Source organism: Passer domesticus, chromosome 9 (genome assembly GCF_036417665.1).
Source record: "Passer domesticus isolate bPasDom1 chromosome 9, bPasDom1.hap1, whole genome shotgun sequence".
Lineage (NCBI taxonomy): Eukaryota > Metazoa > Chordata > Aves > Passeriformes > Passeridae > Passer > Passer domesticus.
The window spans coordinates 46,405,099-46,432,245 of NC_087482.1; the positions used below are offsets into that span (position 1 = coordinate 46,405,099).

Below are 27,147 nucleotides of genomic sequence, written 5' to 3' on the forward strand. Positions count from 1 at the left end.
TTCATTTGGGTTTGTATGTGGCTGGGCAGTGCAGAGGGAAGCTGGTGACCTCTGTCAAGTGGGAGGTTTGCCCTAATTTCTCCATGTGTGTCTCTTAGTAAAAGTGAGTTTGCTGCCTGCTATAGGCTTTGTTGTTGCAGAAAAATATCACTATATAAAATGATTAAGGGTGGGAAAGACCTTCATGATCATCAAGTTCTACCTTTGACCTCATACCACAATGCCCTGGAGTCTAGAAACTTTCTTGTCAAAATTTGATGAAAAGTGACGTCACAGTGTTACCCAGGCTGAAGAATCACAGTGCTTTTAATACACAGAAGTTTGTATGTTATGTTCCTAAGTTACTTGTGGAGTTAGACTAGTGTTTTTTCCCTTAGTATTAATACCTTTTCCCCTCACTGAATTTTGTCTCTTTCTTTCACCTTCATATGCAGTGATATTCACTTCATGTTGTTACAGCCTACATAGTTTTTACTGCTTTTATATCAAAGCAGCATGCAAATAGGAAAGCCTGGCTGGTGTTCATACATCTGTGGTAAAAGCAGCAGATAACCAGCTCAGGAAGGGTAGGAGTACAAAGTCTTGACCAGCTGTGCTTGTGTAAGTGGTATAGGATCTTGTCATGTTGGTATTCTCCATCTCCAAATGACTTGTACTTTGATTCGGAAGAAAAATTTAATAACTGTTTAAAAAACAGATTTTAACTAGGCATATACCATAAAATAGCTCTAAGTATTATTTGTAGATAATAACTAATAACCTTAATGCTTTTTAATAAATCAATTAATAAATGGAAAAAACTCTGAAACAACAAATGGGAGAAGCTTGATCCTAGGTGTTGGCTGAGCAGCTCGTACATTGTGACTCACTACTACATTTTTTAATAATATTTGTGAAGACATGGAACAAAATTTTTGTTTTGAAGGAGTAATAATAGCTATAAATTAGTAAGTAAAAGCTGTGTAAGTAAATGTCAGGTAGTAAACTGAGTGTATACCTCTATTTTAATATGTTAGCATTTTCTAAAAGGCGATTACTGGGTGAATTCTGAAATTAAAATTTCTGTCTCTGGTGCTTAGCTTTGCTCAAAATCAGTAGGACTGAAATTGTGAGGACATTTTCCTTTTTTTCCTCTTTATGCTGCATTGAGACCATTTATATCTATAGCTGAAGTCAAGATGAAGTAACGTAGGTGGGCTTTACAGAAGATAAATCAGTGTGATTGAAGCACGTCATCATACCAATTAGGTCTAAATCCTGTTTCTGCCAGAAGGCCTCCAGTACCATCATCTGATTTGATGCGTGTCATTATTTGTCAGAGAACAGTTTAATAGGCAAGTGTCTGTTAACAGTAACTGGAACTGCAAAGCTGGAATTAAAGAAGGTGATAATAGTGTAAAGGAAAAGCCTGTGGAACTGCAGTTATGTTTTGCTCTTTTATTTCTCTACATTACTTAAACAAATGTTTAATAGCACTGTATCTTATTTTTTACAACAAAATATTTTCATGTTCATTTCCTGCTTCTAAGTGAAAGCTTCATACAATAGTCATTACATGTCAGCACCTAAGTCTTCATAATATTGTCATTCTGTAGTGCAGCTTTGTTTTGTTTCAGACCATGGCTAGAGATCTTGCTCCATATTCAATGTTGTTTTATTTTTCTTGTCGGTGCAAAGTATTTTCAAGGGGGGATAAACATTTATAGTGTATTGGTAGCAAGGCCAGGGCTCTTATATGAAACAAAGTTAACCTTGCTGTTCATTCATTAACTAAAGAACACAAAAGTTTTATTTTTCTCATTCTTGTTTTCTGTTTGCATGATAATATATGCTTAATGAACTAGTCAGACTCAAATGTATTAAAAAAAAGCCCCCAAATGACCTTTTTATTTAGTGGTAGATGTGTATTTGTTTCTTTAAGCTTGTTTATCCAGGTGATAAACTGATCTACCTTACCATTTGGATACATATTATGAACCTTTAAAGATATGGACAATTCTAAGAAATTTGTTAGGGTCAAAAATTCAGATCTCCATTAAGTTTCTTGAAGAAAGTTAAAAATAAAAGGAATAAAAAATTCCCACCAATATAATTTAATGTAAGTAAATTCTTGAGCATGTTATTTTTATACAAAGATATATTTTAATCACAGATGTCATTCTGTTCCTCAGTTAAATATTATGACTGAGGACAAAACCACTGCATTGCAATGATTAGAACATCGCTTCTCAATCTTCTTTATAAAAACTCCCACCCAAAACACTAAAAATCCCCACCGCAACAACAATAACCAAAACAACGAAACAAACAAAAAACCCCAAACCAAAACAAAAAAAAAACCCCACAGAACAAAAAAACCCAAACCAAACAAAAAACCCCACCCCCAAACTCCAGAGATCTATACCCTCAGCTGGTGTAAAACACCACAGCAGTCTGACATAGGACAGGTGTGGCCACAGGAGTTCCAAATTACTCCAGCAGAGCAGGTTCAGACAAGTGCATTTCAGTCCAGCCAGCATATTTCAAATGCTGTGCTGGTTATGTGGATTAAATTTTTGATGGCATTTTTCATAACAAGAACAGCAGAAACAACAGGAATTTTGAAAATAAAGATACAGTATTTAAATAGGTTATAAAAGTCTTAACACTACTCGGTAGATGTGTTAAATAAAAACTGTCTGTAGTTTAATAATAAATTAAAAATAACCTTTGGGTTTGTGTCTGAAGTATTTAGAGAGATATAATTCAGCATCTGGCTCTATAGAGCTACCGGAGTGCATTTCAAAGTACTGCAGTGATATGAAACTACACCTTTAACATAAATTATACGGTGATTTGCGTAAAATTATAAATTGATAGTAAGTAACTATGTTGGACCATAGTTACTGTGAAGTGTTGATAGATCAGGTAAATTGAAGGTGTTTTTCCCTCATTTTCTGTGGAAGAAATTTAGCGTGTGCAGGGCATAACTTCATGCTGGCACCTGTTAATGGACAAGTAATAAATCAGGCCACAGAACTCCTTAGAAACATGAAGAAAATGAAGCTGTAATTCAATAAAAATGATAAAGTGCTTTAAATGATCATTTGTTGATTACTGCATTGTTTCTGGTGTCACGGTAGACATCAAAACCAACCCAATGAAATATGATAGTTCTCTGGAATAGGTAAAACTGAGTCTGTTACTTACTCTAGTCAATATTTCCATGTATTTTCTGGTCTTGATGTTAGACTTAGTTTACTGTGGGATCAGAGGAGAAGCTTATAGTACAGGCTGAACTTGCACAGACATCAAGATCACCATAAATAATCTCTTATGTTGAAATTTTCATTTGCAACAATGTGTATGTAAGAAGAAGGAAAAAAAAAGAGCAAGCTGGAAACGGTTCAGATCCAGTGTGTGTGGCCAGTGGGCCTGAAATACATTGTTCAGTTTTGTAAGTCAGAAGAGAGTTGCTGGAAATGTATAGAAATCTGAGAATTTATTCCAAGTTCATTGAGTGAAAGCTGCTATAATATGGATGCTTCTTCCATGGCTTCAATCCACCTAAAAAGTAGAGGAAAGAAAAATGGTACATATAATTTTTTTTCCATTTTAACAAAAAAAAAGTACTTTAAGAACACAAAGCATGAAGAAGACTGTATTTTCCATCTCAGCTCTAATGAGGAACAATAGTTCTGTGATTAAAGCAGGGAGCTGAGTACTGGGACTCTTGCTTTCTAGTACAATCTTGACCAGTAATTTATTGTAAAATCTCAAAGTTAGTGTTTTCTTAGAATAGGGAAGATGAATCTGGTGAAGTATGATTTAAAGCAATCAAACCTCCTATAAATACTAATTTCTGTATGTCTTGGGGTGCTGGATTTTTATTACAAATTTTGTGACTATCTTACTATGTGAAAGCAGTAGCATTAGAATGGGAAATCCAAACAATTATTTGTGGATGAGAAAACTAAGAAATGGATAAATTTAACATATAAACTAGATGTTTTTCTACAGTAATTGCCTTTGACAGACTCCTAGCTATGACTCTTGAGGCTCAGTCTCTTCTTTACCTACAGAAGGGGGCAAATTCTCCTTCTTGAAGGAACTTAAAAGCACCAGGTAGATGTTTAATGTCAGACAGTCCAGTCACATGCAATCTGGCTTAATCAAAATTCTGAAAGCTGTTTGTTTCATCTGTTACAAAGGCATTTGGAAGTGAAAGAGGGAAAAATCCCTACATAAGCTCACTGTCCAATGTGGAAGTCTATCCACATACCTGTGTGCTGAATTGTTATCCTCTGCTCGGAAGCTATAAAATAGTGTCTGCTTGTGATAGAGATGAAAAACTGTATCCGTGCTTCCTTCCTCCTTTTCTGGGGCAATGGTGAAACCCAACAAAGGCAAACTTTCTGTAGCAACTTTGTCCTGAAAGTGAAGAAGTGAACCAAAATGTAGAGAGAAGGCTTGTAACAGTTTGAGGGCTCTTTCTGAAAAGCAAATGATACAACCCCTCTGTGACAGTTCTGCAAAAGCAGTAGTGTGGATGTTCTGCTGGACACATGGCTTTTAACCCAAACAGGAGCAGTGCCTGTGTACTGCACATGTTTTATCTAGTCTGAGTCTTGAACACCAGCTCTCAAAGTCCAGTTCTTCATGATCATCCATATGGCCATGAAGGTCAAATTAGCCATTACTTTGATGGCTGCCTTTGACACTATGTTCCAGGAGGCAAACTTGAAAGTACTAAGAGTACAGCAGCAGTTCTGAAAGCCTGAGACTCACTTCCAGTTATGTTTCTTTCAATCATTTTTATTTGCTGGCTGCAAGTAGTGGTCCTTTTGGTAACTTGTCATTTCTATTCACACCACTAGTGACTTTTTTAGAAATTTGCTCTTTCTCAAACAGCACACATGCTTTCCAAAAGGCTGCTTGGAAATTTCCTAGTTAATAATGAAATTAATCATTAATTTACTCCCAAGAAACTTCCATGAATTTTGCTTGGCAGACACAGTTTTGTACAAGTTAAAGAAAACCAAAAGCCTTAATGAAATTGCAGTTTAGCTGTTACTGATAGCTGCAGTTTTGGTCACTATGTTTAGGTAGATTATATGTGCATATTGCCTTTGCCTCTGCTTTTAGAAGGTAAATTGCAGACTAGGAATGTAAAGTAACACATTGTTGCTTTTTTTCCTGTTGCTGAACCAGAAATATTGATTTCTAAGGTTGAAAGAGATAAGGTAAATGTGCTGGATACAGAATTTGATGCTAACGGTCTGAACTGCTGGCCAAACCATGAATCCTTTTGTGACTCAATCTCCTAATCTGTTTAAAGGGGATAACATTGCTTCATGTAACCATCACAGGGGTGATGGTGATGCAAGTTTAACTATCTGATGTTTGCAAAGCATTCTAAAGGCTTAAAGTACCAAGCATTGCTTTGACAGATTTTTGCATTCTGTCTCCTTTATTTGAGCAAAATGAATTTTTATGGTTTTGCTTACAGAATCTATCCATTATAACCAAACTTTATATCACACTTCAATTTTATCTGTATTACAGCTATTAAAAAATAAGAAGAGAGATAAAATACATGAAAATGATCTAGCTAATACCCAGACTCCTTGACTGTAAGGAAGAGCTTGCAGGCCAACACAGAAGACATTTTTCTCACTTCTGCAGACTGCCTCCTTCCTTTCCCTGTTGGTGCTAGTTCAACAGGCATGTCTTATTTATATTTGCCAAACTACAAGATTCTCCTCCCCACCAGAAATGGATCATAGTACTTTCTATCTGCAAAAATATGTGACAGTTAGTAAGTGCACCAGAGAACGCCAAAGGATCTCGATGTCTTTAGCTGTAAATATGTATGTTGAGGTTTCCAGTGGTTGACAATTTGTAATTGTATGAATAAGAAATCAAATAATGAAGGGCCAGCAAATAGGGACAGGTCCAGCTAGGACTGTGGCTGAGTCAGTCTGTTAGCACCAGGTCTCAGGTAGCGGGAACGACTACTGTTTACACCCTTCCCATTTACTGGTCTTCTGCCTGTAGGGAGTAAAGAAGGAGTCTCAAACAGAAAACTATTTCAAGATAGATTGCACAGTACCTCATTTGCTATGTAGGTGTAGAGGACTTTGCCTTTGATAACAAACCAGCGTTTCTTCCAGTGTCTTTTGCCTCCCTTACATCTGCTGAGGTAACCACTGATGGTAGCTCCCTCTCCTGAGGCTGCCACCTGGAGCATGGTAGGAGAAATCAGGATTTGTAACAGTAAAGTTTTTTCACCTCCTGATTATGCACATTTGCATCACACCAACCACTAAGTGAAACCTTAAAAGTATTGATACAGAAAAAATATAAGCATGGTATTATGGTTCTTTTTAACTGTTTGAACATTTATAGTTAAACTTAATTCTCAGTAACTCTAATGGAAAATATATAGTTGAGTTATTATTGAGGTCAGTAAGATTACAGTTGTGTTCTGAAAAGCCAAACTTGCCCCTTTTCCCACATCTGGTGTTTTTTGGGAGCTTTTCATATTTTAAAAGTACAGTCTTCCAGAAGTGAATTAGAGTCTTGTGGCTGAACACTTTTGAGATGTAGGTATATATAGTGCCTTGCTGTGTTTTTATATTAATTTATGTTAATCACTTTGATAATGACTTGGTTTCGTTTTTGAAATAACATTTCTGAGAAGACTTGCTCCTCTCATAGAAATATTTTGAGATATAAGTGCTTAAGGTTCTCAAAAATCCAGGTTTTGAGTAGATGGAATTATGCACACAGAATGCAGTGTACATCATTAGTTACAGCAGTAAACTGTAGTAGTATTGGATTTGGAAACAAAGGACAGAGATTCAAAACCAGCTTTTGTAACACTGATAGAAGAGATGACTGAGAATTAATATAGCAGTGTTTTGCAGCAGAACAGAAATGTTCCAGGACGTGGAGTAATGCTATTATGAGACAGTTCATGTTAATAAAGATGTGCTGCTTCCCTATGGATAGAAAGGTGATGCTTTCTTCCTCATGGGGTTGAAATTCTGCCTGCTAGCTCTTTTAGTACTCAATTTGTGTGTTTGTATTACAGGCTTATGTGTTTGGCATGGTTTCATGAACAAATCTCAAGAAATTTGTTTCTTTCCCTAGTCTCTTTAATACAATGATAAATGCCTGCAGAAATGGGAGTACCTTACTGTACTTAAGTTCAGTGGGCAGTTAGCTGCCTAGAATCAATCATCAACATGATTGGCAGCTTGTTTCTGTAAAGAAAACAAACACAATTGGAGAAGTCATGGCCCCATTGAAATTGGTGGGAGTTTTGTTTACATTGGTGAAATCAAGGTTTACCCATTTGATTTGAAATAGTTTTGTTTGAGCTGGAGGTAAAGTGCCTGGTGAAACATGTATGCTCTCGAATTGACTGCCAAGGACTACTCAATAAGTCTATTTCCTAAGTAAGTGTTATTTTATTTCTCTTGTAATCAAAGTAAGATTTCAGAAGTAAGGGTTTTGTTAAGAAAGGTAACTGATGAACAGAATATTGTGCTCTGTTGATCTGTCCTCTTGTTCTGTCTAGCACTTTGAAAGTGTTTCAGTTTTTTCAAGACTTCATAGGAGTGGGCTCAAGACACTTCTGTGGTACTTTTAGAGCTCACAGTATTTTTGTGAACACTACTGGGAAAAAAAATTGCATGATGAAAGTAAACCAAGGCATGTGCTGAGTGAGTCCACTGCACACAGTATAAATTAAAATCATAGCCGCTGAAATATGAGCACACAGTTTTCTTCAGTTCCTTGCCTTTGTCAGGCAGTTTGGTTCCTACCTCCATGAGAGCTGAAGGGATTTTCTTCTGTTTCTTGAAAGATGAATAATGAATATTGTGGAAAACAGAGGAGAAGGCACTGCTTGAACACCTGGATGAAGTTGGAGGGAAGCTCACACTTAGTGGCCGCTCTGCAAGATTAAGGAAATTCAGAAATGGAAGGGGGAGAATGAATAAGTTGGTATATATCAGGCTAGGGTAGACACATGATAGACTAATACAAATAACTAAAGAACATGCAATGCTGCCTCCATACACACAGTTTTTATTTTAGCCTTTCTTTCAAATCACCTTTTTAAGTCTGATTAGTGGGTTCCATGGCACCCTCAGTTAGTACCATTAACGTAAAGTTTCTTGAAAAGGCCTGCAAGAAAGCTAATAAAGCACAAAACACAGCTTGTGTTCTTATTTAAAATGAGCATTAAGTATATGGCTTTGACATCTTCCTCCTCTATATTCTGTAACACATTTTCAGGATAGATTCACTAATGCAACATTCTTTCTGTATGAACTATTCGAGACAGTTATTTTGTATCTGAAAATTTCCATTAGGCCCACATGTCTGAGTTCATATCTTCATGATTTCACTTCTGGTAACACATTATTTGAAAGTCCTTAGTAAAGCACAGCAACAGTTTACTACAAATCTCAGTTACTATTTCTGGACACACATTGGCTCGGGGATGATTTTTTGGCTGTTGTGACAGCATCTGTTTATGTGATTTCTTGGCTAGTGTGAATTTCTTTAATCAGGAGGAGAAAACTTCATCTGTCCGTGCCTTTTTTTTCTGAGCAATGTAGTAAGCTTAGAGACTGTTCACTCTCTGTCCCTATACTTGTAACCCCTCTCCCCCTTTTGTCTTTTATTTGGATGTGTACTTAAATCAGAAGAAACTTATATAGTAGGATAATAATACAAAGTTCTAGATAGGCAGTAACTCTTCTGCTTTGAATTCACACTTTCATCTGTAACTAGACAACCTCGCCCTGTAAAACAGCTCTAGTGACTCTGCACTTAGCCTCAGTGTTTCTTTTTGTAAAAGCTACAACATGGATGAGGACAGTGAAGAACCACAAAGACACTGTTTTATTTTAATGGCTAATTAATTAGAAATGACAGAGAATAGTTATCGCCTATAATTACATCACAGAATAAAATAGTTCAGTTAGGAAGAACCTGCAACAATCTAGTCCACTTACTTTACCAGTTAAGGGTTGCCCAAACACTAAAACATTATTAAGGGCATTGTTTAAGTGTCTCCTAAACACTGAGAAGCAGGGGATATAGACCACCTCTCTAGAAAGCCTGTTCCAATGTTTGGTCACCCTCTGTTCCTCATGTCACTGCTGAAGTGTTGAACCTTTCTCATGTGTCTTGTCACTGGATCAGAGGGAGAAGATATGAGCACCACTGTTTCCATGTCCCCTCCTCAGGAAGCTGCAGAGAGCACTGAGGTCACCTTTCAGACTCCTTATCTTCAAAGGAGGCAAACTCAATCCTCAGCTCTTCCTCGTAGGACATTTTTTTTTCATTATTGTGGTTTATCCAAAGGCCAGGGAGCTCTCAGAATTGGCTTATAATCATAGAATCCCAGAATGGTTTGAGTTGGAACAGACCTTAAACTTCATCTCATTCCCTCCCCTGCAATGGGCAGGGATGCCTTTCACTAGACCACTCCAAGGTCTGTCCAACCTGGCCTGGAACACTTCCAAAGGACAGGGCAGCTGCAGCTTCTCCAGGAAACCTGTGACTGCCTCATCGCCCTCTGAGAAAAGAATTTATTTTGTATAGCTAACCTAAGTTTCCCCTTTCCAGTCTAAAAAAAGAGTTCGCTAAACTTGATTTTATGGCTCGCTAAACAGTTTTAGCTTCTATATAGCCTGGCTCTCCCAGCACCTCAATACACACGCCTCAAACTTGAAATGAGGAGTAAAAATTTAACAAAACACAATATAGATGGCAGATCCTAAGTCTTCCTCATTATACAATCAGGAAATCAATTTGTCTGTTTTGCCAAGAATGAAGGAATCTTACCTCTTTTTTTAAGTTCCACATAGCAGTTATCACAGACTTTGGCTGCTTGATCTTTGAGGTACTTCATAGGGTACTTGTTTCTTGAGCAATTTCGACATACAATCTGTTTCAGAATGAGAGGCACATAAATAGAATATAATTTTATAGATATGCATATACAAAACAAATCCCCTGAGCTGGCTGGGAGAGGTAGTTGGATAGTGGACCAGACATGACTCTTTCCTGAATCTGTGGCAATCCAGAAAAGCTTGCTGATTGAAATGTGATTGCTGTAGCTTTACACTGTTGTAAGCCAAGCAGAATTGGTCACTGTATTTGGTTGCACACCATTGCTGTGTCATTCTCTCCAGGAATTTATATGTTCCCTACCACTGAATCACAGAAAGACCACTTTAATACTATCTGGTTTTGTAGCTTTGTTAGTAACATTGTTTTCTTAAATAAGCCTTTGTGTTCCTCCAAATCCTGTATATGAACAGACTGATTTTTCTCAGTGGGATTAGGAAAAAAGATTAAGTTAAATGCTTTTATATCCTGTCAAAAATTGCTAATAGTTTTATTAAAATAAATTTTAAAATCAGGTTAAAAGACAGGTGTGGTTTAAAACAGGACTGCAAGTTTATGTATACAGGAAAATCTCTATAGTCAGAAGTTAAGGGACAAAACCAAGAAAGCTTATGGATCCCCTGAGCTTTAGGGCAAAAGGCAACAGCTCTTTGGAGCACAGAATAAACCTTCCTTTTAGTCACCAAGCAAACCATGCTCTGCTCCTGAGTTTCTTCACTTTCCTTGTAAGATCATTTTGCTAGCTGTTATTAGGGACAGGACATGGAGTAGTTGTGCTACTGCTCTGTTCCAGAACAGAGCCTGTATTTTTAGTGTATTTCCTCATTGTCTCTAGAGCTAGCTGTGTGTTAGATACAAGGTGGCACTCAATAACGATTACTCTCTCAGCTTCTAACCACTAGCCTTTGGGAGGTAATTTGACCTTAAGGCAAGGTTACTGTTATTCCTACTAGTAACATTAGAAACCTAGCTAGCTAATTTAGCAAGTGCTCACTGGTTCTAGAGGAAGTTGAATTCTGATCTTGATGTCGCTACAAATTTTCAGCTTACAGCAATGGCCGCCAGTGTCCTAGAGGTGTGAATAAAACTCCCCTGAGAAGCTTGCGCAGCTCTTACCTTCCCGCAGGCATGGCAATGATGTCGCCTCAAAGTGAGGGTAAAGTCACAGCCACAGTTCATGCACATCATGACATGGGACACGGGCACCAGTGTAGGAGGCCTCTCACCCAAGGGTATTCCAAGCCTTTCCCTTAGCTTAAAATCAAAAACAATAAATGAAGAAGCATCCACACTTCCTAAGTCCACTTAGTCAGCCCTGTTGCAATACATACAATTCTCTCATTTCAGTCTACCTTCACCTGCTAAGATCCCCAAATTTTCTCATTCCTAATGCACTTATATAAGTGACATACAGCTGCTTCAGCATTGAAAGATTGGTACACACTGCTGCTAAAGCTAGTCAAAAAAAGTAAAAATCCACATAAATCTATTTTTGGTCAGGCCCTGACGCTCTTCCACATCAGTTAAGTATCTGACTAATTGCATATGAAAATTGCAGGAAGGAACATGATTTAAAAGCATCTTTTTGTTAGCAGCTTTTGAAATAATATCCTTAAAAAGCTCTACAACTTTCATTTGAAAAAGCACCTGAGCTCTTTTTCATTACAGCTTGGGATGGCTGTGTGATAAGGGAAGGGAGAATAAAGAAAACAGTAGAACCAAAGATGAATTTACCCCACTCCAAATCTGATCCATGCTTTCTGGTTGATCTCAATATATGTAAGCAGCTTTAGAAAATGTATTTGCTGTTCCTAGTTCTTGAAATGCACCACATGGCAGTGATGTTCAGGTGGCTTTGCTCCAAGCCCAGGGAGCCACGATCACTGCAGAACTGAATGCAAGCTAATAAGGTGAGCTACTTCAGGTTCAGCACCAAAGTATTATGAGTGCCCCATTGTCAGTTCACAGCAGCTCAGCACAAGTATGACAAACTTTTGTGCTTTTGAAGGATTGTTTCCTGTGTGGAAATTAGACTTCCTGACACACAGGATCTAAACACAGACAAATCAAATTCCTCCAAGTTTCTCCATGTGCACATTCAAGTTTATACCAGAGGCAGAGTGCAAAATAAATTATTGTTTAATTTGTTGAAAAAGGATTTGGTTTAGATTACTAAACTGACTTATTTCATTTTTTTTCTGTTAAGTATTTAAAAGTAGATTAGATACAGGCCAGAAAAAAGCGCCTGGTTTTGAATTTATTTTTTACTTTCTGAGGTCCTAGAAAATTAATTTATAGAATGGTTGAATTTGGAAAGGAACTCTGAAGGTCACCTGGTTCAACCAGTCTGCCCAGGCAAAGCCACATAGTGGCAGTTGGCAAGAACTGTGTCCGAGTGTCTTCTGAACATCTCCAAGGATGGAGACTCCACAACCTGCTCAGGCAACCCTGTGTGCCAGTGCTCAGTCTCCCTCAGGGTGAAAAAGTCTTTGCTGCTGTTTGAAGAAATTTCCCGTGTTTCAGTTTGTGGCCACTGCCTCTAGTCCTGTCACTGGACACCACTGAGAAGAGCCTGGCTTCTTTGTACCCTCCAGGTATTCATATAGTAGATGCTCCCTGAGCCTTCTCTTCTCCCGGCTGAACAGTCCCAGCTTTCTCAGCCTTTTCTCCTATCTGAGGTGCTCCAGTCCCTTATCAGCTTTGCTGCCCTTTGTTGACGCTTCCCAATATTTCCATGCGTCATACTGAGGACCCCAGCATTAGACACAACATTCCAGATGTGGCCTCACCAACACTCTTTCTTATTTAGTAAAACTGGGGCTCTACATAATCTAAAATAGCTTTTTTACTTTTTATCAGATGCAGGTTTTGCCTCCTTAACTGGGAGTAGAATAACTGAAAATAATGAGATAATAATATGCATAATTGCACTGGTACAGTTTCAATATCACTGGTGGAGTTTGCACTGATAGGGACTTTATTGTGTATATGATATTAGTGTAATTAATGGGTAGCTTGCTGGTTTTTTTTTGGTTTTTTTTTTTTTTTTTTTTTAATCTATGAAGTTGTAGCCATTTTCAATTAATCCAAAATAACTACTTGTTTGTAATTTAGGACAGAACAATCTTCCTCCAGAAGAACTAAGTAAAGGCCACAGAGTATGATGTGTGATTAATATTTCAGAGATAGCCCATGAGCTGTGATGAGTTTCATTGTTCAAGCTTGGCATGCTTGTTTAAATGAAAATGGAATGTCTGGATACTAGGAACACCAAATTGTATAACCCTCCTCCTTTCCTCTCTCTCTCTCTCTCTCTCTCTCTCTTTCTCTCCCTTCCCTTTTCAAGCATTGAAAGATTTGGCCTTCTTTTACCTCCACGCTACTGTGGAAAGTCGAAGTCTTGTGAGTTTTGCAGTCATCTGGGATGTATTTGGTGATGCAGCTGTACCAGTCATCCCTTTCTGAGCAAGAGCTGGGGAATGAAATACAGCAGAACAGTCAATGCCATGTACAGCAGGGACTGAAACAAACTGATCAGAGGAGAAAAGTTTCACTTCATGAATGTTTGCTTTTCCCCACTACTGCATTGAACTTATAATTTTCTGACCAGGAACAAAATAGACTGTTGGACATATTCAGAGTGATGATTAGTGTAGCTCCATGCTTAGGACTGTGACTGAGAAGGAACTAAATACCCAGAAAATTTTTCAAAGTAGTGTCTGGCTTTGCTATAAGCTGCTCAATCCTAGATCACACAGGACAATATGAAGTGTCTCTTTTTGTCCTGTCTTTTTGTCTGCCCTATCTTTTAGGCACTCTAGTACATAGAGTGTTGGCATATGTGGGTTGCTCAAAGCAAGCGTGTTTATGCTTATCTCCACAGTGGGCTGCTTGGGTGAATTGCATGTTGGGAAATGCAGAAGTGTATCACCCACGGTAGAGATGTGAATGATTCAATTTTCCTTAAGCTTCTTCACAGACAACATCCAGTCTCCTGGAACAGAAGAAGCCAGCAATTAATGAAGGAGTTGCAGCTACCCAGTGGTAGTACTGGTGGCCAGTAATTCTCCAGACTGGCCCCTAGATGCCCCCTGTGCACAAGGCAAACCACTTAGCACTTTGCATTTCCCTGCTAGTCCAGCTATTTCCAAAAACCAGCAGGGTGGGTGCCTGTTATTTCACAGATGCAATTGCTCTGTTACAGCCGTGAGGTATCCTGCCTGTTTTAGCTGTTTTTTTCTGCTGTGACTTCAAACTGTGCACTTCCTGTTCATGTGAAACTGAACAGCTCTAGCGGTTTCTAGCTTCAGTCATAGGAGAGAATGCAACTCAGTGTGGTCTCCCCTCTCCAGATCATACCAGCCACTCACATTAAAGCTACTCACTAGACTTTGTTGTAAAGACTAACAGTGGCATCATTGCCAGCTGCTGTTCAGCTGTGATTTCCTCACACTATCCTCATGAAGACCACCAAACAAGACATCTGAGAACAATTTGTGTTTTGTGGTCTTAAAAAAAAAAGGCACAAAAAGAGAGGAAATGCCAGACTTTCTTGATGATCTTTGACTTGGCATCCCTCTGCACTATAAGCATAAGCCCTTGTCTGACAAGCATCAGCCTGTGCAAAATTCAACGAGCTTGGTTGGAGCAGAACTCTGAGCTAGTGTATGTACTACAAATTCAGTAGCTTCCTCTGAAAGCCAAGGAGCTATGATCCAGGAGATCACCTCTGTCAAGAGTCAAACTAGTAATCACAGAATCCCAGAATGGTTTCGGTTGGAAGAGACCTTAAAGATCATCTCATGCCATGGGCCTACCATGAGCAGGGACACCTTTCCGTGGACCAGGTTGCTCAGACCTCTATTTAGCCTAGTTGCTCCTTATTACTACCAAAGTTATCACCTGTCAAATTACACTTTCTAAGAAATCTGAAGATGCCTGTATCTTCCAGACAAATCATGTCCACTGCCTAGAAAACACTAAAAGAAGTCCTGATTTTCCTGATTTAAACATTTGTCTTGCTAATTGTTTAATGGAAATTCTTTTCACTTGAGAATTAAGATATGATTTAAAAAAACCCAAAAGAAACACAAAGGAAATTGTGGCCCATAGAGTGGTGGAAATTAAAGCCACTTTAGGAAAGACAGGTAAGAAGGACAACAAGCTAGCAAAAGTCTGATATCTAACTGGCCCCTTAAGCCTCTTTTCTACTCAACTAAAAATATCTAGGAAGTAATTGCAGGTTTTTAGTGACTAAATGTGGGAATAACACCCATATGCTGATGAGTAAGATCAATTATGTCAATTTGCATAGGCCTGTTCTTAATTAGATATTTGACTGGTTGCATGAAGGCTCAGTGGAATTTTTGCTGTACCTCTGACACTCAGAGAAGCTCAGCCCTTGATCCACCATTGCCACATTTGGGCCTTGTAGGACTTTTGGGATGCATCTTCTGTGCTGAGCTATCAGTTATCCATGTTAGCTCATGTATTCATCATTAAGCAAATAGAAAGAGGGGGTCAAGTTGTCACTGCATTTCACTAGACAGCACGGGACATCCACAGAACAAAGAAATTGGACCAGGATGGGATTTTGTCAGAGTGCTACCACTATCACTCTAAATTAGCCTTTCAAGAGGTAATATTAACTGTGTTATCCTAATATTTTCTCTGGTATCTTATATAAGCACCACAGAGTTACACCTGTGCCCAAGACTAATATTTTTGAGGTGCAAATAAAGATATAAGAGTATATGAGCCTTCACCATAAAGGTGCTGTGCTCAAATCTGTTAGCAGCTAAACCAATAACATGGCTCTTCAGATGAATGAGCCATTTTCAGCAGGAAATGGAAAGACTTTACAGTGCTATCTACTCATAGAGCCAGGCTGACTTCTGAGCTTTGGTCATCCTTGGTCTAATGCCTTTAGTCCCTGGCACTCATGCTGTATTTACTCAGTTCACTCACCTTGTCTCATAAAAATATAAAGGCTTTGAGGTTTGCACTTTGGTTGTTAACCACTGGCCTTTAGTGCAGCTTGCAGCCCCTCAGTGTGAGCAGTAAAATACACAGTCTTTAGGGATACCTGAAGCCTTCTGCACTTTTCTGTCTTTGGCACTTCTTTTGGCGAGTGTAACAGGCCAAGGACATTGTGCAATGGAGTTAGGAGAGCATGCTGGCTACTGGCTCACTTGTATCTCATTAGCTCTGCCAGCCAGTACAAAAAGGAGGAGGAATAACTGTTCTTGGGTGACTTATGGCAGATTGGTCACAGAATGAGTAGCACAAGAAGAGGGAAGGGGCTCTATCCCAGCCTCTGTCTGTCTGTTATCAGAAGGGTAACCTTAGTCTCAGGTCCTGGTTCTATCTACAAATAAACACAGCTCACAGTTGCCTCACTTACTTTGTTTATCCTAATTAAGCATGGACTTGATATGAGTACAAAAGGCAAAGAAACATCCTAATAATGCAAGCAGTGCATCCCAAGCTGCTCACTAGGGATGACAACTTCAGTTGGTCTGGGGAAAGGGGACATGCAAGAGAATTTCCCCTCTACGATACAGAAGATGTACACGTCTTTTATAACTGGCAGGTAATTCATAATTACTGTGAGTATATTTTGAGGATTATGAAGAGTGTGGAGGTCTATGGAAATCTCAGATATGGTTATAAAAGGACATGAACCAAAAGACTTTGACTGGTAGCTGAGCACTCCCCACAAATGGTAAGTGCTCTGGGAAGGATGAGAGCTCCAAATTCTGATTCTGAGTAAGAAAGTGCCATCCCTGTCTTTCTCTGGCACTTTGTAATTTAGGAAGTTGGCTGTTTTTGTAGGATTCTGTTGCACACTGTAGTTGCAGACTGATGGTGGGAAAGTCAGCACTTAAAAGCACTGAAGACCTTGTTATTTTGAAGAATTAATTTTAATAGCACTGTAGTGTGCTATATCTTTTGTAATAAACTACATGTGGAAAAAAAACCCAGTTATCTTTCTGCTATAGCTGTATGTAAATTAGCAGGATAGTTTTGGGCTAGAACCATGAAAAATACAGTACACTGCTATTTTCTGATCAGAAACTGATCTACAATCTCTTTTTGGCACTGGCTTGGGATCCTAGGATGGAGATCTTGACTCCCAGTTGACATCAATATGAGCAGTACACAAGCTCATTAATGAAATTCCTTTTATTAGAAAAACCCATGAGGTTGCCAGTAAGGTTTGATTTTGACTTTGATTCTTAAGCACTATTAAATACTTTTATATCTGTTGCATGATATTGCCTAATTACTGTATTCTCCAGGAGTTTTACAGCCCTAGAGGTATGAGGTAACAGGGGAACTTATAAAAGGGAGATATAACAGACTCCTAGTGTCACAGGGAAATAATGTGAAAGATAATAGAAAGTACCCAGGTTTCTTTCCTGTTTCTTTAAGACGTTATTAAGACCCAACTTCTAGTCTTTAGGGAGTACATTAGTTGAATTAGTTACAGTTTATGAGCCTTGCATTTATAATGAATGTTGATTGTGCAATCAAGTACTCAGCCATTGTCTGTCACCAATAGCAGAATGAAAAACACTAGTTAAAAAAGAATTAAACACTATTTCAGTCTTGGGTACTGGTTAGACTAACCCGGAGATACAGCTCTAGAATATAATACCCTCTGCCATGAACATTTGGAAACAGTACCTTGCTGACAGGGTCAGGCAATGTTCACCATATTCAATCTTCAAGATGTTTTGGGCTTTCTCTATCACTGGGCGAGTGACCTAGAAACAAATGCCATGACCATGAATGTGGACATGAGTTAAACTGTCTATAACCAGCACACCACACAAATCTCAAAGCATATGACTTCTTATATCCCAACCATCTGTTTCATATTTCAATGCAAAAAAGATGGGCATTAGGGTTTTCTGTATTGCTGTTGTAATGAGGTACAATCTCTATTTCAATATGATGGTGTACTGAAGGGAAAAAATCATGTAATCCAGCCTGTAAGAATGAAGTATCTATGAGGGTTCAGTTTTAATATGACAAACTTAGGAGATGTTTAGTCTGCCAAGTGTCAGAGCATTTTGGTCTATGCTTGTAATTAATAGAAATCACTTTTTTCTGACATGCAGGCATTATACAGTGAAGTACTTCAGTTCAGCGAATGCCTGTCTGCAGCATGGCTCTTAAACAGAACAGAAAAACAACAAAAAGAAACAAAAAAACCCCAAAAAACAAAACAAAGCAACGACAAAAAAAACCAAAAACCAAACAAAAAACCCAAAACAAACAAAACAAAACCCCAAAAAACCCACAAAAACAAACAAAAAAAAAAAAAGCAAAAAATAAAGCCAACTTAAAAGCTACAGCTCAGCTAAAATCTTTTCCCTACCATGGAGTATATTAGTAGCCTGCTAATAGCAACAGCCAGTGAGGAGAAACATAGGTTTATGGTTTCATACATTTTTATGAACGAGCATCATTATGTTAGTGACTCAGTGTTTCAAATGTACCTTAGTAAGAACTTTCTCTATAACTCCTTTTCACTAAACAGTAGAATATTTTGGCAATGCCTAGGAATTTCTGGGATCCCTGAGTCTGTTTTAAACTCTCAGGTCCCTGGGGTGATCAACCACTGCACCTTTTCATAACACCTTAAATTTCCTATGTCATTCCACTGAAATTAATGATTACTAATTCTCATCTTGTGTGTTTTCTAGATCATCAGACTCTTGACTTGTCACTTCAAATCCTCTTTCACATAAATACAACTTGGAATATTAGTTATGGAACATTTATGAAGGTCCAATAGACCTCTTTGGTCTGATATTTCCTCTTGCATATATTCTGGTACCAATGAGTACTTTGGGAAAGAGTGTGAGGACAGCTTAATTGTGTTTGCAATTTATAAATTTATTGAAGAAAAAACTGGGTTTGTATCACTGTGTGAAATTGTTCCCAATACACCTTTTCCCCATAAAGTTGGCTAATTGCTTTTTGATCCATTAATGTTTTTGATGAAAACAGTTAAAAGGCACATGAAAACCAGCCATGTGTAAATTTTGAGTAGCAGGAGTTTAAAACCAGGCAGACTAAGCTCTAGTGACTATATTTAAGAGAACAAGAATGCATTAGCTGGAGACAAAATGGGATAATAAATATTTTCTGTTTCCTGTTTCATGATCAGAGGTAAATGATTTTGGCTTGTATTATTTATACAGTCTGAATAAGGCTGTCATACTAAGTCAAGACTTAGAGATAATATTTTTATGTTTGTTTTCCGCCATTTCTCCTGTAAGACACAAGGGAATGCCCTGATAACAGGCCCATCCCCTCTTTCCCCCTGCTGGATATGAGACATAAACCAGCAAAGTACCAGCAGTTCTATAAAACTTTAATTCAAGCTTTTAATACAGATGAAGCATTACCTTCATTCCTGACACAGCCCAAGTGTTTTTCAGTCGGTATTTGCCATCCTTCTGGGGATATGTGTACAGCAGAACATCATTCATCTATATGAAAAAACAGACAAAATCAATAATTTGAAATATGGCTTGCAGGCTTGCCTGCCCATTTTCCTGGGTGGTATACCTGGAACAAGCTGTAACTTGATGAACTTCTGGGACTGTTACCTAACCCTAACCCTTTCCTCATAAACAGCCTAATCCTCTCCTGACAGCTTTATGCTGTTCCCTTGTATCCTGTCACAGAGAGCAGAGACTGATGCTGCTCCTCTACTGCCCCTCCTGAGGGAGCATGAAGACCATGATTGGGTCTGACCTCAGTCTCCTCCAGGCTGAACAATTCAAGTGGCCTCAGCCACTCCTTAAATGGCTTCTCCTTCAGATCCTTACCCATCTCTGTGTTGCTCCTTTGGATGATCTCTAACAGCTTTAGCTCCTTATACTGTGGTGCCCAAAACTGCTCACAGTACTGCTGGTGAGGCTGCTGCAGAGCAGAGCAGGACAATCCCCTCCCTTGCCCAGCCAGTGATGGACTAGGACCCACAGGTCCCTTTATTTGCAGTGCTGCTCTCCAGCACCTCATTGCCTACTCTACGCTACAGGGTTGCCCCTTCCCAACACTAGTCCTTGTTAAACTTCATATGGTTGGTGATTGCTCATCTTTCTAATTTGTCGAGGTTTCTCTCTAAGGCCTCTCCTTGCCCTCAAGGAAGTTGACAGCTCCTCCCAGTTTAGCATGATCAGCAAACTTACTTTGTCTCCCTTCAAGTCCTTCATCCCTCTTCAAGAAGGTATTAAAGAGCACTGGCTCTAAAATGGGCCCTACAGCACCTGGGCACTAAACCTAAGAAAGTGAACTCCTGAGAGGGATCTTCAGGATCCTGACATAATCTGCTATGGGGCTTCTTGAATAGCAAACTCATTTTTAATATGTATTTTAAAAGTTATAAATCTCTTTAAAACCTGCTTATTTTTTTTATTACTGTTGATAAAGGATGACACTGTGGTGCACACCATTATCATGACAACCTCGATTAATATCCCAAGATTTTACTAAATGTTACTTTGCTTTTAATTGCCCGTTACTTTTTTTCCCTCCTTCTTTTTTTTCTCCCCTATTTAGCAGTAGGCTGTGATTTGGAGGTCTTACTAGCTACAACTTGACACAGTGAACTCATGGCAACCATTTCAATATCAAGCTTGTGAAGCAAGGCACACATTCTCATGAAGAAAGAAAGGGTTTGCACTCACTGCTGTTTCCTTTGCAAAGACCTTAGTGATGGCCATATGAATGGCATGGACAGAACTAGTATTAGTACCAGTGGCTTCATGCATTCTTCTGCTTCAGCTGTCCACTGTTCCCTCAAGCAGTGAGGATTGGCTGATGTTAGAAGCTGATCTTGCAGCCTCTCAGAAATCTGCAGTAGAGGAGATGGACTGCTAGAACCCTATGGGAAGTTCCTACAAGTCCTTGGGCTTCAGACACACTTTTTGTTTGCTAGAATACTTTTGAATAATTGGGGTTCCCAGACTGCTCAGAATTTGATATTGGAGCACACACCCTTTTTCTGCACAGAGTAAGAAGGATATGTCTCATCTTTTATTCCTTTATTTTTCCGTTACTGATTTCCTTTACCCCCACCTTCTTTTTATAATTCTCTCTGTTGTGAGAGATACCCAGTAACATTAGAGTCAGTGCAAGTTTTCTAACCTACAGTGTTCAAGTTGATTGATCCAAACAAATTCAAGCCCTGCTGAACTGCTGGCATCCATATGTAATATACTCTCTGTCTAAAAGTGTCTACCACATGTTTGGTTTTTCTGAATATTTTAAAGGCTAGCTAATTACGACTCCTGCCTTCTTCTATTCAAGTCTGAGTTAAACATGCCCTGAGTGTCAGTGGAGCAGTCTGAATGTGTGCTGGAGCTGTGTTTTTCAAGCTGCAACTCCAAGAATTTCCTATACTCCAACCCTGCCAGATACAGCATTAAACAGTCTCCCATTTGATAGCAGCTTCCTGTCAACCCATTTTCAAAACAAGTGGCCTTTGTAGAGAAATTCTTAGAAGGGTGAGATAAGACCCAGGCTCTGAGTTGCAAAGTCTTGTGGCTGTGGGGCAGTTAGGGGACCTGCCAGTTTCAGCAGCCCATACTGTGCTGCACAGAGGCCACAACATCCTTGTAAACAGAGATTGGACTCAGGAAACAGACACACAGCAAAACTCACAAAACATCCTGCCAGGAAACACCAGATTCAACAATACCATCAGCCTACACAAAATAGCCAGCTCAAGTAACATTTTGATACACACAACACACACCTGCAGAAACATCTAAAATTTGTCTTTACACTGTCATGCATATATAGGCTGTGCACAGATATACAGTGTTCCTTATAGGCAGATGTATATTCAGAGCACACCACTAAAGCATGCTTTGAAAGCACAGGTCAAGTAGGAGTCTGGCACACACCAAGTTTTACAGGCTATTCTAGCTACAACTTCAGTATGATGGGTTCATCTCCTAGAATGCATAGGGATTAAATTTTCAGGGTTATCCTTCAGTGTGTGCTCTTGCTCTGAAATTCCAGTTCCTGGTCTCAATTTAGCTTCAGTCAGAGTAACTTCGCTACTAAGAACTTCAGAAAATGCTATTCATGTAAAAGTCTCCTTGGGATAGTGAAGGTAAATACCCTTGTTCCATCAAAGCTAAGCCAAACTACATCTATTACATGCTATCTTCTGGTGATCTTTTTGAGTTACTGCTGACATGCAAAGCATTAAAAAGAAATTCTGAAAAGTTTGGGTTTTTATTGATACACAAACCTGAGTTTTGCAAGTGGCTTCAAGGGATTATAATGCAGTCCTTAGAAGGTAAAGGCTTTAAATAAATGCCAGTTTTAAGAGACAGTGCTTAGGAAACTATTCTAGTCACCAACAATCAACAACAATCCAGTCACCCTCTCCCTGCCCCTACTGGAGATACAATACAGGAAGCCTGAAGTGATTGCAACGTCAGTGTGTTAGAGCAGGAAAGCCAGGTTTATGTGTCTCTTGGTTCTTGAAAGTGACCATTATGACTAGCTCCACCCCATTCTTTGCATGACAGTACATTTGGTCACAATTTGCCTTGCTGACTGAAAGGAAGAAAAAACCACTTTTTCTGAATACTGAGAGTTTCTATTAACAAGATATTGACTACTGTAATGTCTCCTCCAGCTGTCAAGAGATACTTCTCTCTCTGCAGTTAACATCCGACTTTGAGCATCTGAACTTTCCCCAGGAAATAGTTCCTAAACTAGAAAGTAACACAGAAAGTAATTTCTGTGCTTGCTCTGTTCCAGTAACAAGGCCTCTTGTGACTTGTGAACTCCAAGCTGATACAACCATTTAAGATTACTTGAAATTTATATAAGTTTATCCCATGTCTTTGCTCTCAGTGTTTACTTTCAACCTGATTTCTGATCTTCCTTTAAAATTCTCTGTATCAGTTACAACAGCTAAGTTTGTAGCACTTCAGTTTTTGCCATAGTAATGGATTATGATGGCAGCAACAAACACATTGGAAGACTAAAGGGTAGTGATATCTTGGAATTTTGTCCCAGCTTTAGCCACAGTTCCAAAGTAATTTTGAAGACTAACAAAGGCAAGTGTTTCAGAAGAGAGATCAGTAGTAATGTAATTATCAACTGTTACAAAGTAGAGTCATCAGTAGACTTCAGAGTTACTGCTGCTGAGAACATTGTTTCTTAAGGCCAGCTCCTGGAGTTTCTGGCATAGCCTTTTTCCTATGACTGCAAGAAAGTAATGATTTTGATGTTAATTTTACTTGTTACAGTCCCTTGATGCTGACTCTGTAAAACAGGACTGCAGCTATCTCATATTTGAAGATTTGTGTGAAATCCATCATTTTCAGTACATGAAAGTCTGAATTTTCACAGAAACCACTAAAACCATCAAGAAAGTGCAGCACTAGCACTTCATCCCACCTCGTCTGATCTTTGATTATGACAGCAATATATGGTTGAGGAGGAAAAGAAGCTTGTGCATACACTCATGCACAAATAGGAATTATAAGTAAGAGGGAGAAATATAAAGGATTAATGCAAAATACGTGGCTTCTGTAATAAGCCATCTCTCCTCCTTACAATGATCCCATAGTGAAAAGCTGTCAGCACTTAAAGGCAACAGCAAATACATATTCAAGGCATACAATTTATTTATTTTAAAATCAATTCTGCAAGCAAAATTGTAATGTTAATGGCAGCAGTAATTCTCAGTTCTTTATGGCTTTTTTTCTGGGAGGGAGCTCTAAAGAATTTTTCAAACATTAACAGGTAAGCAGGTAACGAAGTCCTAAGACACTGGCAAATATCATAATCACCTTAATATTGAAAAGTGCATAAAAATACCTGTGGTTACAAAATACACTACCTGAAAAAGTTGAGAATAGAGCTCAGGAGCCTGGAGTCTCAGATACTCTCTAACTGCTCAATGGAGTGTGTGATGCAAAATAGAAAGCATAAGCGTTCATAGCATATCTCCAAAACTGGAGTTTTGATTTGCAAATACTTGCATGAGGGTTGTGGATCCTTGTAAAGAGTATTCCAGCCAAGTGATGAAAGGTCCATTTTTCCTAATCATCCTAGAAGAATGTTGCAAACTGTCACTGAAAACTGTTGCTCTAATCCACACTAAGTTGGAGGTGTGTGTTTAGAGGAACTACACTGAGGCAATACACAAAATTATCAGGTAATTTATATATATGTGGACAGCAGGAGCTGAAAAGCAAGTTCTTCAAAGATCCCTCCCCAGTGTGACCAAAGGAAGTTTTTCAGCTACTTTAGCAGTAGGGTATTCTCTCTTGCTCCTGTTTAAAACTTCAAAGGTCTTAGGACTTTCAAGTGTGCAGCTTAATTCCTGAAGGTTTCGAGGAGTTTTGGTCTTTCCTCATCCCCTTGAAAACTTGCAGTTCTTTGCAGAGTTATGTCCTGGTAAAGGCTATATATATAACTGTGGCACAACCGGAGGGTTGCACAGCACGTATTCCTGTATGTGGGGCCAACAGGACGTGTGGAAGGACTACAGCCCTGTTAGGAACAGGAACTCACTACATCACTGTTGATGGTTAAATTGACTTGCAGCCTAAATCTCCCAGGCTTTAGGGATGCATAAATGCATGGAAGGATATGAGAGAGAGTAAAAATATTTAAAAATCTTACCAAGAACAAATGTCGAGGATGCCTGTTTTTGCCAGAGACTTTCATCAGCGTTCCCTCTTTAACAAAGATCTGAAGGAGAAAACAGCAGATTGTAATCCTGAGATTTCATTCTGAATCTTACTGAGAAAAGAGAGTATTTCTCCCAGGGAAGGAGCTACTCCAATGCCATTCATCAACACAAGAAGAGATAGAGAACCTCAACACCTGTTTCTAGACTTACTCCTTATGATCTGGTTTAGTCTTTGCCTGGGTTAACTCTGGTGCCTTTCACGGCTTGCATTTGTGTCAGTACCAAATGGGTTGGAAACCCACTTGTCCTCAGCCCATTCTTTCTGCACTGCGGACTATGCTCAGAGGTGACTGTCACAGATTGAAAGCTAACATATAATGAGCTTTAGAAAAGAATTCTTGTCTTTAAAAGTCCTCTAAAATGGGTAGACCAATGAGAAAAGCTGAAACCTTGGGTTTTAGTATGCTACACCATCTTAACTATACCTCCATATATAATTTGTATAATTTTGCAAGCACAACACATTTTCAGTCCATCTTATGGACTATGTATGTAGGCAGGACTGTGTATGTAAAAGCAGCTAAACCAGCACACTTAGAACTTCATTGGAGAAATGTTTGAAAAAGTCTGCCATAACTAACTGAACTACATCAGTGGACTAACAGTCATCTGCTCTTTTCAGATGGAAATTGGAATCTAGTGTACTTTTCCACTCTAGAATAGTTTATAACCAAAGAGACAAATCCTGTGAAATCCATATGCTGGGCTTTGCAGAATTTGTTAAAGTGTTACCTGGAAAGGGCAAGTGAGAATACTGATGTCAGAGAGGAAAACAAATATTTGCAATATTTGGCTGATGAATATTCTTATGCTATTAGTATGCATGCTTTGAAAATTGCTTCATGAATTTTGTTAAAGATACAGAACTCAAGAAAGAAATCTTTTGATGCATAGAAGCAGGTTGGAGCTGAGGAAACTGGACAGGTTTGAAAGTCAGAAGAAGAAATTTGCATTTGATGTGGATAGCAAGACAGCTGCACGCTCTCTCATGTTTCTGTTGATGTGTTGCTTACAAACAGCATCTTATATTAAAAGCACCATGGGGAATGGTGAAAATATAAATTTGAAAAAAAAATTAATTGCCCTAATGTAAGGTTCTTAGCCAGCTATATAAAGCACAGAGCCTTTTTAGGCTGAAAGCAATTCCTGCTAGAGTTTCAGCCTTTTGACAGGAGTATGTAAGGAGGAAAGCAGTAGCTCCATCGAAATACACTACACTGGGGGATGACTGCTGAAGTGAAAAGCCAAATGGCTGCTCTGTGTAAAAGCAGAGAAAATGCATGTCTTTCTCAGCACGACATTCTTTTTGTGCACTGCCAGAGTGATGTTTTTTACACAAACCAGTGCTCCAACTTGTATCACAATAGCTCAGTAAACAACGTCTGTAGGCATCTGAAACATGGCCATCCACACAGAGATATTGCTGGCCAGAAAGAATGCCCTTACCAGCATAAGTCTGCCTGCAGCACTCACCCTTCCTGGCTGGAGGAGGCCGCTCTGCCCTCTGACACTGTGCTCAATGTGTACTAGCTTCTGCAAGTTTTCCTGGGAGAGAAAAACAGCATTTAGAAGGCTGCATAGTAACTGTTTTTATATAAGCAGGCAAATTTTCCCTCACCCCTCCCCACCATTTTATTTCTTTAGAACTGATATTACAGAATTAGATTTCAGAGAGAACTGAGACCAAGGATTTATACCCAGAAAGTCTTCTTCCTGCCTTACAGGCTTTACAAAACCTCATCACCTGCATTCACATCTGCTGTGACCTTCTACAGTTCTTTTACCTGTGATTCCCCAGTGCACCTTCCAAAGGAACTGCTAACTTCATATGGTATTTATACATTGGCTTCTTTCCCAACTTTCTGGCTCTGTGAACTAATAAAATAGGGACAAAGTACAGCATATGCTCCAAAGACCTGTGTGTAAGAGCCATGACACAGATAATCCAAAGCATGCTTTGATACTTTCAGACTGTTGCTAGGATTATCTGAAGATGTACATCCTGTGATAATGGATTAATGCCTTTGCAATAGGGGATTTAGAGGGTACACTAGTAAGCAGGCAATGAAGCTGCATTTCTGTTTGGATGTTTTGCAAAAACCAGGACGTTTATGATTCAACTCTGGTACTTTTAACTATTTGCCTGCCCTTAAAGTACAGTCAGTGGGCACTGGCACCAGTGTCCACTGGACACTAACTGGGTTAATAGTTCCCAGGAAAAACGGCTAGAATCTTATTATCATAAAATAATGAGCTTATCCATGAAGATGTAGTTAAGATTAACCTAGATAAGTCTGTGCTCCCACAAAGAAAATCAGATGAATGGTAGAAGGAAGAAGGGATGTCTGTACCTTTGCAATATTGCTAGTATTTTCAAATCTCCTTCCATTTAGCAGATGAGGCTGTTAAAACAGAGGCTGGGGCATAGGATTCAGCTGTTTTTATCTGATCAGAACAGTAGAATGGGCTGCCCAGCAGCAGTGAGT

At 38.9% G+C, this 27,147-nt stretch overlaps 1 protein-coding gene across 3 annotated transcripts in view; it reads right to left on the reverse strand.

Annotated features, from left to right (window-relative positions):
* Window positions 1–1,417: 1,417 nt before the first annotated feature.
* Window positions 1,418–27,147, reverse strand: part of FGD5 (FYVE, RhoGEF and PH domain containing 5) — a 78,900-nt gene continuing 53,170 nt past the window's right edge. Inside the window, exons 11-21 of one of the 3 annotated variants that reach the window (XM_064433205.1) lie at window positions 26,135–26,206; window positions 24,592–24,660; window positions 19,335–19,418; window positions 17,602–17,681; window positions 13,285–13,384; window positions 11,029–11,166; window positions 9,847–9,949; window positions 7,812–7,942; window positions 6,092–6,220; window positions 4,262–4,410; window positions 1,418–3,546 (exon numbers count right to left, since the gene is read on the reverse strand). In XM_064433205.1, the coding sequence (XP_064289275.1) occupies window positions 3,510–3,546; window positions 4,262–4,410; window positions 6,092–6,220; window positions 7,812–7,942; window positions 9,847–9,949; window positions 11,029–11,166; window positions 13,285–13,384; window positions 17,602–17,681; window positions 19,335–19,418; window positions 24,592–24,660; window positions 26,135–26,206 (1,092 nt within the window). In that variant the 3' untranslated portion in view covers window positions 1,418–3,509. Of the gene's footprint in view, window positions 3,547–4,261; window positions 4,411–6,091; window positions 6,221–7,811; window positions 7,943–9,846; window positions 9,950–11,028; window positions 11,167–13,284; window positions 13,385–17,601; window positions 17,682–19,334; window positions 19,419–23,945; window positions 24,015–24,591; window positions 24,661–26,134; window positions 26,207–26,440; window positions 26,537–27,147 lie in introns of those variants that run through there. The other 2 variants (XR_010368794.1, XM_064433206.1) reach the window with 2 other exon arrangements.